Source organism: Seriola dumerili, unplaced genomic scaffold (genome assembly GCF_002260705.1).
Source record: "Seriola dumerili isolate Sdu_G_001 unplaced genomic scaffold, Sdu_1.0 BDQW01000468.1, whole genome shotgun sequence".
Classification (NCBI taxonomy): Eukaryota; Metazoa; Chordata; class Actinopteri; order Carangiformes; family Carangidae; genus Seriola; species Seriola dumerili.
The window spans coordinates 3240789-3253310 of record NW_019174723.1 but is presented as its reverse complement, the minus strand read 5'-3'; the positions used below and the strand labels follow the sequence as shown (position 1 = coordinate 3253310).

The following is a 12522-nucleotide window of genomic DNA, read 5'->3' as shown; positions in this document are numbered from 1 at the left end:
TAGATTTACAGGATTTTTTTGGTGTTGTGTAGCTATGAGAGCAGAGTTGCATGGTACTAATACAGTATGCAGTATCCACTTAGCAAGATTGTTGAAAAAGCAGTGCAAATCCATAATGTAACACAGCACATGCAAAATAATATGTTTTTTTTTTTTTAAGTATGGGTCTTGTGAATACCTTTCACCACGTCTGGGATGAATGTTTTGTTCTGTTTAGAGAAGGCTGGTGTTTTGTTTTACTTGGATTACTGAGTTATAATTCAGTTCAGGGGGTTATGTGTCCCACTGGATGCAATCAAAGTGAACGGTGCTCTGCATATCTCAAACCAAGTGCTGGCAACAATCTGCGTGAAGTGCTACACTGTTTAGAGACAATATATTCAATCACACTTCGCTGTTGTCCTCTGAAATGCCAGCAGAAAGGTCAGAATTAAGTTTGAAATTCCACCAGCGCACCTGCCATCATATAGCTTTGAGGACAATGGGAACTCATGTTGCTTAAATCCTCTTTTCTGCAGTAGAGTTTTGTCCCACAGCTACATGACCATAAAATCACTGAGTGTAAAAGTTCCCCCGATAACCTTCTGTTTGCCGTCTAATGAAATTCATATGAATTCGAGAGATATGCAGTTTACTTAAAATGACTTTCTGGCAGGATGATTCTTATCTCGTAAACAGTCCGTCTGACAGCCTAAACACACCCCGAAACAAATCAAGCTGCAGTGGCAGATAGCCCCCCCCCACCCCCACAAATGATTTTAGGACCAGATTCATTAACAGAGGGTATTATTGCTCTTTCAAGACATAATGTGACATCACAAAACCAGTTTCAACCCATTTACCGCTGCTTTAATTCCAAAGAAATACAACGTGGTAGAAAAAAAGGCATTTTGAAACCTGTGTTCATTGATTATTTGTAATTAATAATGACACAGTCACATTTTTTTTTATTCAAAATGTTTGATATTCATGGAATTGTAGCATCACAGTATATCCTGCACATATCCATGAGTGGTGGGCAAGTATTTTAAGGCAGATACATGCTAAAACACTGAGCTAGACCCATCTTATTGTATAATTATAGATATATTTTATTTTGTAAGTAGTGATTGATATATGATATGATAATATGATTTCCAAATCGTAGTGATACAGTTTAATGAATGCAACCAGCTGTGTTATACACCATCAGTTCAGCTTGCTTCCTTAGAACTTCCCTCATGGGTTCTGATTTTGTGTTTTTTTTTTTTTTTGTGCGTCATCAATGCCCAAAGTCTGCTTTTGATGATTTCCTTTGAAAGTTATCGCCATACTCATCGTACTTTCAAGTAAGTCAAATAAGTCAACATCCGCATCATGTGGCAATCACAACATACAATTGTAAACATATAGTGTTCATTTTATATTTACACCATTCTGTGCATTTGAAATACTACTCTGAGCATCTCTCCCAAAATAAATAAGGAAAAACTACCCAAGGAAAAAAACAACAACTAAAAAACAACAACTTTAGGCTTATATCAAAGGCCTCATGATAAAATCAGGTATCTCTGGTGAGAATATAATGAAAGTACATAGTTACAGTTTCCACAACAGTTTCCACAGTGGATGAGCTTAAGTACCCACTTTAGACCCACCTCTACTGAGCAGTGGTTGATTTGCAAAGACACAGAAATCAAAGAACCAAAATAAAAAAAAAAGATTATATGATATTTAGATATAGATGTATACAAAGGCTGAAAAGTAGTCCCTGCAAAAAATTTGTAAATTTGTAAATTTTTAAACATTTTTTGAACATATAATGAGACAATAAATGTTAGAGAATTTGACAATCTTAGACAGGTATGTAAATACAAACAAATTTGTTTCAAGACTTGAATAAAGTTTCATTCTTGATACTTTGGGAGCCATTTGACATGTTTCAATAATCAATAATCACAATAATCAAGTGAAAGGTACCAGGTGCCAGGTAGATTTGACTGAAAAAATCTGTGTTTTTATGGTTTTACAGTTTCTTTTCTATTTATTATTATTCATCATTACTTTAACATCCCAAATTGAAAATATTCCAATTAAATTAAATCATATTTTCAGATTAAGCCAAGATGTAATGCTAAAAATAATAGAAGTAATAATTTGGAACTTTTGAAGCATGTCAATTAGAGGATTTAAAACTCTGTTTTTTGTTTATAATCATCTCAGTAAAAGAAAATACATTCCATCACCTCCTGGCACTTGTTTCCTATGTGACATATTTCTACAGAAAGCTGAGAAAAAGTTAGTCAGTGTCCTATTTGCAGTAAAGTGGGACTGTACAATACAGAGAGAAAACAGGGCAAAACAATTGACCTTGGTCAAACCATAAATAGCATGTGCCAATGTGAATAGCAGCATTCAAAAGAAGCATACAACATAAGCAGACCACATTACAATTCTGAAACTTCATATGAACAGAAGAAACTCTTTTCAAAATAGCAGTAAATATGACTGACAATACTGACTCTATTTCAACTTTAAAACTGAAAACTAAACTGACTTGATACTGCCGAAAATATGGGTTTGACACATATTTATTCACAATGCAGAATTCCCTATATGTTGTGTGCTACAATAAATACATGTTATAAAGTATATACTGCACATACCATATGGCCAGCTTCAAAAAATAGAATTTCTGCAACCTTGAAATTATTTTAAACATCATGTTTATATATCACATACCAGCACTTGGGGGCTGGAGTGTGCTATAAAGGAAAGTTATTTCACTGTTTATTAGTGTATGTATTAGAATAACAATTTATTGACTTAACCAACCACTTATGGAAAAAGTTTTTTTAAATGGTCATTAATGAATGATGAATACATTAATTCATATTGAAAATAATTTACAATAATTTCTGTTGCTTTATTTACTAATGGGTGTTCTTGTCATATTCTTTTGTGTTTTGTAAATGAAAGAAATTCAGTTAGCTTGTGTGCTATCCTAAAAATGAAATAAGTCCACCTCAAAGAAAAAACAGGAGCTCTGATTGGCCAACTGAAAAGGGAATTTTGCTGACTAGCCAATGACAACTGAAATACCCTTTTCAAAAATTAAAATTTTTATTCATCATTGAAAGTCAGAATTCTCCAATACATTAATTAATTGGAACATTTAATGTTCACATTAAAACATTTTAAACCCATAGATTACCATTTGCATCATTTAAATACTAAATTAAATAATAATAGACCTATCATTAACTACTAATGTGAGCAGAGACAAATGTAAGGTAATGTAGACCCAAAAAACAAACACTATTTCACTATTATGACTATTTCAGTTTAGCAAAAGAAATGCACATAGTGTCATAAAAAAATTGCATTAAGTTACTGATTTAATAAAGACAGTCAGTCTTGTTTTAACAGAGCTGCAATATTAATATCAGTGTGCAGTTTTCAACCTTGTTTCCTTGTGCAGCTGTTGGTATGAAGTGTGACACATCCATAGCTGTAAACATTCAGGAGGCTGATTGAGCTGCACAGTGATTTCATTTCTACCTTTACATCTTTATTCACATCCAAAAGCTGAAAAATCACTTTTCTCAGAGGCTTTCATGGTCATGAAAATTGATAGTGATGCCAAGGGCAACTTATCAATCACTGACCAAAAAATAAATAAATAAATAAAAATCTAAGCAGACAGCAAACAACACTTAGCAACATAAATCTGACCAGTTAAAGTGAACACCCAAAACACATCAGAGAGGAACGTGATGGGAGTGCGTATTATTATTACAGGTTGAAATGATAATTTAAAATAAGCTCCAAAAGAAACAAGCCTCTGCAAGCTTCTGGGTTGATTTTAAAAAATGTAGCTGCACACTGCACCAGCAGCACATACTGCAGTAAGGCCAGCAGTAACTCAGCTGTAGACATGAAGGGGACAGCCATCACATACTGTAAGAGCGCACAGAGCTCAAGAGCAACAATTAAGCAATTTATTAATTCATCATTTATCCCAGGCTGCCCAGTGAAAGCTATTTATGCTCACCAACTGTGACAGGAATAGGTTTATTATCAGCCTGTTAACCAGTTAACATTCTCTGATGGCCATTAAACTTTATTAAGATCCATAAACCATGAGTTGACTTGTGCAAGATTTATTATAAATACACAGGTTGAAATTACATTTATATACCACACATTTTCAGCAGAAGATAACGTTTTAAGAGAAATGTAATGGCGCCTGAACAAACTGTAAATTGTTCAATAACAACATATTTTATTTGTTTTCCCCATAATATCCACTCTTGCAATAAAATATCCACTTGTACTATAGCAGGTCAAGCATTATTAACATTTTTATAGTTGTATTTATAGGCACAATGTCAGGGAAAGATTATGGTATTTGTTGAATATTGAAAAAGGCAACAGTGACTTGAATTATTTACTTTATTAACATGTAACCAAAAATTATGATCTTTCCCTAACCTCATACCTGGAATCACTGATTTTTTTTCTGCTCACTTGGAAGCAGCAGAAACGCGCTGTAAACACAACACTAACATATATTTTCACCTTTTAAGATGACGTGGTGAACTTGTTAGCAAACAGTTGCCTATTTACACACCCAGCAGGTACAGAGCAGCATAAGCGTTCATTTGGATTTTTGCTTCTGGCCACCTGCTGGATGTTAAATGTATTATTCACTCTTCTTTTATAGCGCTGTTTTTGGTCTCCACCAACTCTTGCTCCACTATGTTCACCAGCTAGTCAGTAACATTGTGCTGTTTGGTGCTGATGAGAGCAGTGACGGTGACAGTTGCAGGCCATAAAAAAAGTGAAACTGCATAGCTGTGGGTTCATCACTACGAGCAAAGAAAGAATTACATTTCCCTTAATATGCATGTGGCAAAACAAAATGGTGGAATATAAATGTAACATCAAAGAGACAAGGTGGACAGGTAAGATAAACTGACCACTAGAATTCATCAAAAGCATAACACTAGTATCAGTAGGGAGCCTAAATGATCAGACACGGTAAGACACTATGGGCCCCTGGGCATGGACATGTTAAAGGCCCCACAACTCCCTAAATAGGAGCAATACCCCCATATTGAAAGAAACTCAAAATGGCAACAAAGTCAAATTTTGTGTCTCTCTGGTTGTTTGGCGTCTTGGTGTCTCTTTGTAGTTATTTAGCAGCTCCTTGAGGTTGTTTTGTGTGTCTTTGTAGTCATCTTATATCTCTTTGTGGTTGTTTGGCATTATTCTTCTATTAGTCAGTTTATGTCTCTTTTTAGTTGTTTTGCATTTGTTTTAGTTATTTGATGTCTCTTTGTGGTTGTTTGTAGTGGTCTCTTTATAGTCATTATGTCTCTTTATAGCTGTCTTGCATCTTTTTGTAGTTGTTTTGCATTTGTGGTCATTTAGTGTCTCTTTGTGGTTGTTTGGCATTATTTTGTAGTTATTTTATGTATCATTTTAGTTCTTTTGCAGTTTCGTAGTTATTTGATGTCTCTTTGTGATTGTTTGGTGTCTCTTTTGTGGTCATTATGTGTCTCTTTGCAGCTGTCCTGCATCTATTTGTATATGTTTGGTGTCTATTTGTAGTTGTTTTGCATCTTTAGTTATTTGATGTCTCATGGTAGTTGTCTTGCATCTATTTGTAGTTGTTTTTATTTGTGGTCATTCTGTCTCTCTTTGTGGTAATTTTGCATCTCTTTCAGCAACATATTGGAGTTGAAGCCTAGGGGGCCCCCTGATCTGTTGGGGCCCTGGGCCTGTGCCTCATGGGCCCATTCAGTAATCCATCAGTGCCTCTTGTCATTAATCACTCTTGTCATTGATTCTTGTCATGAATCCCCCTCAAATTCAAATTAATTAGTTAAATCAAGTCATCTTCCATAAACATGGATCTAGGTTATCAGTGACCCATCATCCCTCTTGTTTGACTTGGAACAAGTAGCTCCAAAGAAAATAAATACCCCCCAATACTTAGCAATGTTAAAACTTTGGTGATGACAAGTCACACAAATAACACAGGCGTATAGAATTTACACCCAAGAGGCAGATGTACTAGAATGCAACAGTTGTCATGAAAAAAATCAGTATGCTAAACATATTCCAACAGGTCAAAGTTTGAAGAGTACTTTTGGGATGTTTTAGTGTTCCTCTCTGAGGCTGCTTGAGTGACAGGAACATAGAGCGGGATAGGGAACATTTCAAGTCTCTTTCATCTGGACAGGGACTCAGCACTTCAGAGAATGCAAAAACGAAGTCTTATTTCCTCTCTCTGATGTTATCCATTTCCATTTATCATAATTCAACCATTTGTCAAGATCCGACCGATGCAGCAGTAATGTTTTGATTATACAGTGACAACACATTATGAAGAAGTCAGTAAGCTTACAATCTTCTTTTCTTACAGAGGGAACACAAGAAAGCCAGAAAACGTTGAGTACTGCCATCCACCGACTAGGTTTCCCTTCTCCAGCTTTAGATAGACTTTGTCCTCCTTTTCTAGATAAAGCAGAACTCCATTGGTGGCCGCCTCACGAGTCACATCTTTGTCACCCGCAAAGGCAGAGATCACTGGTTTCCCATTCAACATCAGGTTCACCTGGACAATCCAAAAAATTAACAATAAGCAACCGTAATGGAAAAGGAATAGTAATAGAAGATCTGCTTTTGCATAGTTTACTTAACAACAACAGCAAATACAACAATAAACATATTAGTAATAATGATAATGATAATAATAATAATGATAGTCATTTAAAATACTTTTACAATATGCTAATACAAACTTTGAATTAAAGTTTAGAGATTATTTGGTATAATTTGTGTTTTTGTTATTGCTGGCACATATATTGATTTTTCGAAATATTGTTTTTTTTCTGTGTGTTGTGCTACTGATAAATTTCAGCTCAGTTTTAGATGTGATTGGTTTTTCTTTTGGTGAGCTGTCATTATGAGCCCTTTTGGGTTTTTTTTAAATCTCAATAGCACAATCATTTTTACTATAATGCATTATAATGTTTTTGTGTGAGTGCCTTGTTAATTGTGCAAAAAAACAAAATTAAATTGTAACAAAATTAAAGCACTTCAGCTCTACATTTAAATGAAATACAGCAAATAAAAGTATGAAATAGAACAAAATACCCACTACCCAAAAATACAATAAAAATAAGATGAAAAAAAATTATACATAAAAATAAATAAAAATGAATAAACCAATTAAAAAATTTTGCAGTTAGCATTTTTTTTACATTCTTTTTAAGAGGTTTTGAAAAGTATGTGCAAAGTGAGAATATGTCACTAACTTTTTGTTAATTTGCAAATAACAATAACAAAATGATCAAATACAAAAATAAAAAACAAAAAACCTTATTATAATTATTATTACATTTACAAATCATGGTTCAATTTTACATTGTCTATGCTTTGTCTCTTTTAGTTATAAATGGTGAATAGTGTGAATTGTGTCAATACTAATAATACTAAACTTAAAGGGAGGGTCCAGATAAAACAATGATTTGCTTAGAGAGATAGTCGTCGTCACCCCCCCCCCCCCCCCCAGTCCCAACAATGAAACATTTTTCCAACTCAATCAATTGTACTGTAGCTGTCTGAAGTAAACAGAAATGATACCTGTATGGTTTGACTCTGGTACACTTTAATGACATGGAAGTTAAAACTGTAGATTCCTTTTCTCGGGGACAAAAATACTGATTCAAATGTGAAGTAGTTTCCTATATTCACAAGAACCTATGAGAGGAAGACAAAAAAGACACTGTGACAAAGGTGTTTATATAGTCAGCACCTCAACAAAGGTTTTAATCTAAAGGAATGCTTTGGAATTAGAAATTAGAAATAACCCACTCGCACAGGATTGACTGTAGTGACTACCAGGCTTCCCCCTTGTTCAGACACAAACTGAATGCGACACACTTCAAAAGACATTCAATTCAACCTTTTGTCTGAATGGATTAAAACACAACATTTAACTATTCTACTTCACGAGAAAACAATATGATGTTTGATCAAAGAAATTTGTTGAGAAATGAATCTTGTTAGATTTTATAGACAAAAGAAGGATTTTCCCAGACTTTACCCTGAAAAGAATCAAGCTTGAAAAAATCAGAAGCTTTATTCATCCTGCTTCTTAAAGTGGCACATGCGGAGTAACCTAATGCATATCATAGACTTGTTTAAAAAAAAAAAAAACACATATTCTTACTTTTGCTTAAATGATGCACTCTGTATGTAAGTCAGAATATACAGCGTAGTACTTAACGCTGTCTCATGAGTGTCCCTAATGGTTTTCAATACTCTAAAGTTGCGTTAGACCAAGGCCTACAGTATTTACACTGATACAGAAAATGAACTCCTTTTGGTCATGATTGATGGAGGCAGGAGAAGCTCCTGTCAGTACCTGCAGAGTCTCAAACACTCCAATCCCACCTGTTCAAGACACCCCTGCAGGCTCAGCCAGAACCTTTGACAAATGTTGCTTTCATAGCAACAGCATGCACATGATCCACACCAATCAGATTACTTGCAGTGCGTTATGACACCAAAAAGATCACGTTATGTAATTTAAATGAGAGGGCAGAGGATCAGTTGAGTGATATTGTTACAAACACCTTTACGCGCGGCCCACCGCTGGGTGACTAATCAAATCCTTGTTGTTTGTGCTGTTGCTTGATTTGTTTGGGTGTATTATGTTATGGTGATTGAGTGTGCGTGTGTACGTGCGCGCGCGCGTGCGCATGGTGGGGGTATAGCTTTGAGGCACAACTGATAGGTGCGTGCAGGCTCTGCGGGAAGCCTGCCCTCAGACATAATCCAGTCACTTTCAAGCCTGCCTGCATGTGATTATGTGCACTTGTAGGCTATAGTATCCTCATGCCAACTGCTGCCAGACTCAAACTAAACTCTTAAAACTGCCATGACACTTTAATGTTTTGCATTACATCTCAGAACTGAGCTAAAGGTGGAAGATTTATTAGAAATCAAAGGACTGAAATTGACCAAGACAAAGTATAAGGTTTTGACAGACAGGGAAATACAGAAAAAGTGTTATCAAAGGCAAACTTAACCACTTTTTAACATTTGTACTGTTCAATAAAATTATCTTAACCTGGTCGAAGTAGATTATTCTTGTTTTGTTGCTCATCTCCGAGGGCTCATGGTTGTTGCTCCGGACTGCAGAGAAAGCCACCTTGGAGTTGGCGGCGCGCACTGAGATGCCTAGCGGAGAGGACGAAGCCTTCCAGTCCGTGGTCGGGTTCGAGTCGCACACCACGAGGCATTTACCCTCCAGGACGATCGGTTCCGTGTCATTCTGACCACTCGCCATCTCAAAGATCACAGTCCAGCCGAGCATCAGTATGAGGGAGTTCACCATGGCGTTCTCTCTCTCTCTCTCTCTCGCTCTGACAGCTGTGCCAGCGCCGATTCGAAAAAGAGAGACCGTCTCCTGCACCACACAAGTTTCCGAGTCCCCTCCACTGGTCTCTCCCGTCGCAGACGTGTCTGACGCTGTTGGATTCTCTTATTGGATCCTTAGATATGCCATATCCGAGTTAGACATTAACAAAAAAAACTAACGAATCCTTATTAAGTATAAACCTTATTTTGAAGTCCACAGAGTGAGAGAGATCACTGACTGTTGTCTATGCGTCTCATTTTCAGGCAGACTTTATTTTAAAGCTCGAGGATGAGACAAAAGTACACCATGTGAAATGTTTTAGGGGAGACTGGTCCAATCTGAGAGGCGAATCAGTCGATGAATCGTCCATAGCCCTCACTCCCACTCCGAAAAACGCGTCTGACAGCAGATGTTCTCCGCAGTGATGTGCTGCATGTGTGCGCGCCTAGCCATCCACTTTACGCACGCACGTGGCAAAAGTTATAATTAACTGTCCCCTCGTAATTTGCTTAAAGCTTATATTCCTCTAATTCTCTATAAAATAGCCTCCAACCAAAGTGTACATTCATTAATTGGTCGTAATTATATGACTACCAGAGGACACACTGGATATAATCTGATAGCTCTGACTTTCCATCTCTGAGATTCAGGAGCAAATCCACGAAATAATTATCCCCAAACACATTTCTATTCATTTCCGGTTTTGAGTGATTCTGTAATCTTTAAGTACAGAACTGAATCTGCCCTCAAGCAAGAGTTTGACTCTTTCTTTTTTTTTGTAAGAGCTCCCTGTGTCCACTGTGGCTGTAGGTTTCGCAGTGATGCAGTGACTCATCATAATCTCAGTGCACAGGTGGGCTGAAAATCCTCCAGGTTTGACTTGCAGTTCCACGGCGCAGTGGTGTTCCACAGAAGTCAGTGATGGGGACCTCTACTCTATAAATGCTTGTCTTGGTGACGTCTATGCATTGCTGTCCTCACTTTACCTGAAGTAAAACTTCATGTGTCTGCAGCTTGTCTCATTAAAACCAGATGGTGTAGACTTTTCTCACCTAGTTGAAGAGACCTTCACATCAGATTCATTAATCTCACCTTTAAATTCCCCAATGTGGCAGTTTCACTCTGTTATTGTTATAATTGGATGATGGGTTCATGAATTCATCAACCACTGTAAGATTCATTGTTCTATCCTTTCAACACGTCGCCCAAAGTGTCCCACAAGAATATTGACAAGAGATTAGAGATGTGAGCACATCACCTCTGGCCTTGTGTCACTACAGGCTCCCATAAAACAGCAGATCAATTTTTATGTCCTTTCTCTGACTTACAGACTCATACATTGTCTGGCTCCATCAGGTTTTAACCCAGTTTAATGGATGGATGGATGGATGGATGGATAGGTTTGTCTACAGTCAATCCATCAATCAACCATTGATGGATTTACTTAAGTTCAAACAGACCCATAATTGCATAACTCATTGAATCAACGTAATTAAAATGAAAAAGAATGAAATGAAATGAACTACAACTATTTTTCTCACAAATTACAGAAAACTGTTTTGAATAAACTGTTACGAAAATATTAGGAAATAACAAACCTTTGAAAGAACTATATCATTATATCATCTTGTGCATAATATTTCTTCTCAGACCATCAGTCAAATCTCATATCTTCATCAGCAAATGGACTTGCTCAGCTGTCATGGAGAGTGAAGTATGTATAAATATATGAATAATTCATAAATCGTAGGATGAGTTATAATAGTTGACTGAACACTTAACAATCTTATATTAGTGCATGAGAAAACTATTAATTAAAGGATTCAAAGGTTTATTTCTCATGTAATCATGCAGAAGGTATAGAGAAAGCTTATCTGACATGCTTTTACAGCTTTGCTAAAAGAATAGTGAGAAAAACAAGTTAAATGTCAAGCAATTTTAAAGGTCCTTTATTTTACACTTCTCCAGTGTTTTATTTGAAGTGTTGATCTCGATAAGCAGATATATTTGTGGTTTTAAGAACCAAAAACCATCTCACTGTAGTTTTACATCTCCTCTCTCAGGCTTGTCTGTGGAGCTCTAGCAACAACAGGTCGGTGAGCCGATGATCAGAGGAGAGGCTCTGATCCTTTCTTCTGATTGGCTGACTGTTTTCTCAGTGATAGCATAAAAATATAGCAGATTTCAGGTAAACACTCAGAGAAACCAATTTCTGCAAGGTTGGATGGTGGGTCCAGGCGGGCGGGGCTTGGGGAATGGCTGACGTAGGTGGCTGCTTTGTTGTGACATCACAAAGTTACAGGAAGTCCTGACGGAATGTTTTAAGGCACAATTTCTGAATACGGGCTGTGTGCATTTCTCTGTGGACTGAGCGCTTTGATAAAGTGTTACAGCGAATATGCAATGCAAAAATATGCATGGTGTTTATAAGTGCTGAATGGGCAGATGGATAGATGGATACATAGATAGACTTTGTAAAGTGTGGTCTGTTGCGTTAAACTAAAATAAGCCTGAATCCTGCATCCAGCATTTTTGTTGTTGGGGTTTCATTTTCTTTTCTCATTAAATCTTTGCTCATGACTGCAGCTTTTTGATCTTTGTGGCCGAACAACAACAAATCATTAGATTACACCGTGTTAAGTGCTAAAAAAAATGTGAAACAGCCAGTGACCAAATGGACCTCAACCACAAATAAACTGACCTGTGCCAATACACAATGTGCTTCACATATGAATGTTTTAAAAAAAAAAAAAAGGACATACTGAGAGCAGGCTATTGAGTACAGCTTATCAACAACAGATTTCAGGTGGTGTTGTGTGCATGGAAAAAAAACTGGATATTAGTTATGTCAATGCCATTTTTTGTAGTCAGAGTGACTGCCAACATGTGTGTGTCAGGAAAAAAAAAATCTGAGCTGATTACATTTTGCACAGTTCAACAGGATTTTAAAATACAAAAGAAAGATATCTATCTATCTATCTATCTATCTTTCTATCTACCTATCTGCCTATCTGCCAATTCTTGAACACAGCAGTAAAATTCTGACTTCGCTTGTCAGACACCATGTTGTTGTTGTTGGGCATCAATCCATCTGTAAACAGAAG

The 12522-nt window shown here is 36.5% G+C and overlaps 1 protein-coding gene across 1 annotated transcript; it reads right to left on the bottom strand.

The window, feature by feature from the left end:
* Positions 1-6406: 6406 nt before the first annotated feature.
* On the bottom strand, positions 6407-9479 carry cbln4 (cerebellin 4 precursor). Its single transcript, XM_022763398.1, has 3 exons — positions 9128-9479; positions 7636-7752; positions 6407-6604 (listed from the first exon to the last, which is right to left on the bottom strand). The coding sequence occupies exons 1-3, from the start codon at positions 9392-9394 to the stop codon at positions 6407-6409; spliced, it is 582 nt and encodes a 193-aa protein (XP_022619119.1). The 5' UTR covers positions 9395-9479.
* Between the last annotated feature and the right edge of the window lie 3043 nt (positions 9480-12522).

Coding starts and splice junctions, on each gene's coding strand:
- cbln4 (XM_022763398.1), bottom strand. CDS start 9,394: ATGGTGAACTCCCTCATACTGATGCTCGGCTGGACTGTGATCTTTGAG. Junction 7,753..9,127: donor GAATAATCTACTTCGACCAG/GTTAAGATAATT, acceptor TTCCTCTCATAG/GTTCTTGTGAATATAGGAAA. Junction 6,605..7,635: donor ACCAGAGTCAAACCATACAG/GTATCATTTCTG, acceptor TGGATTGTCCAG/GTGAACCTGATGTTGAATGG.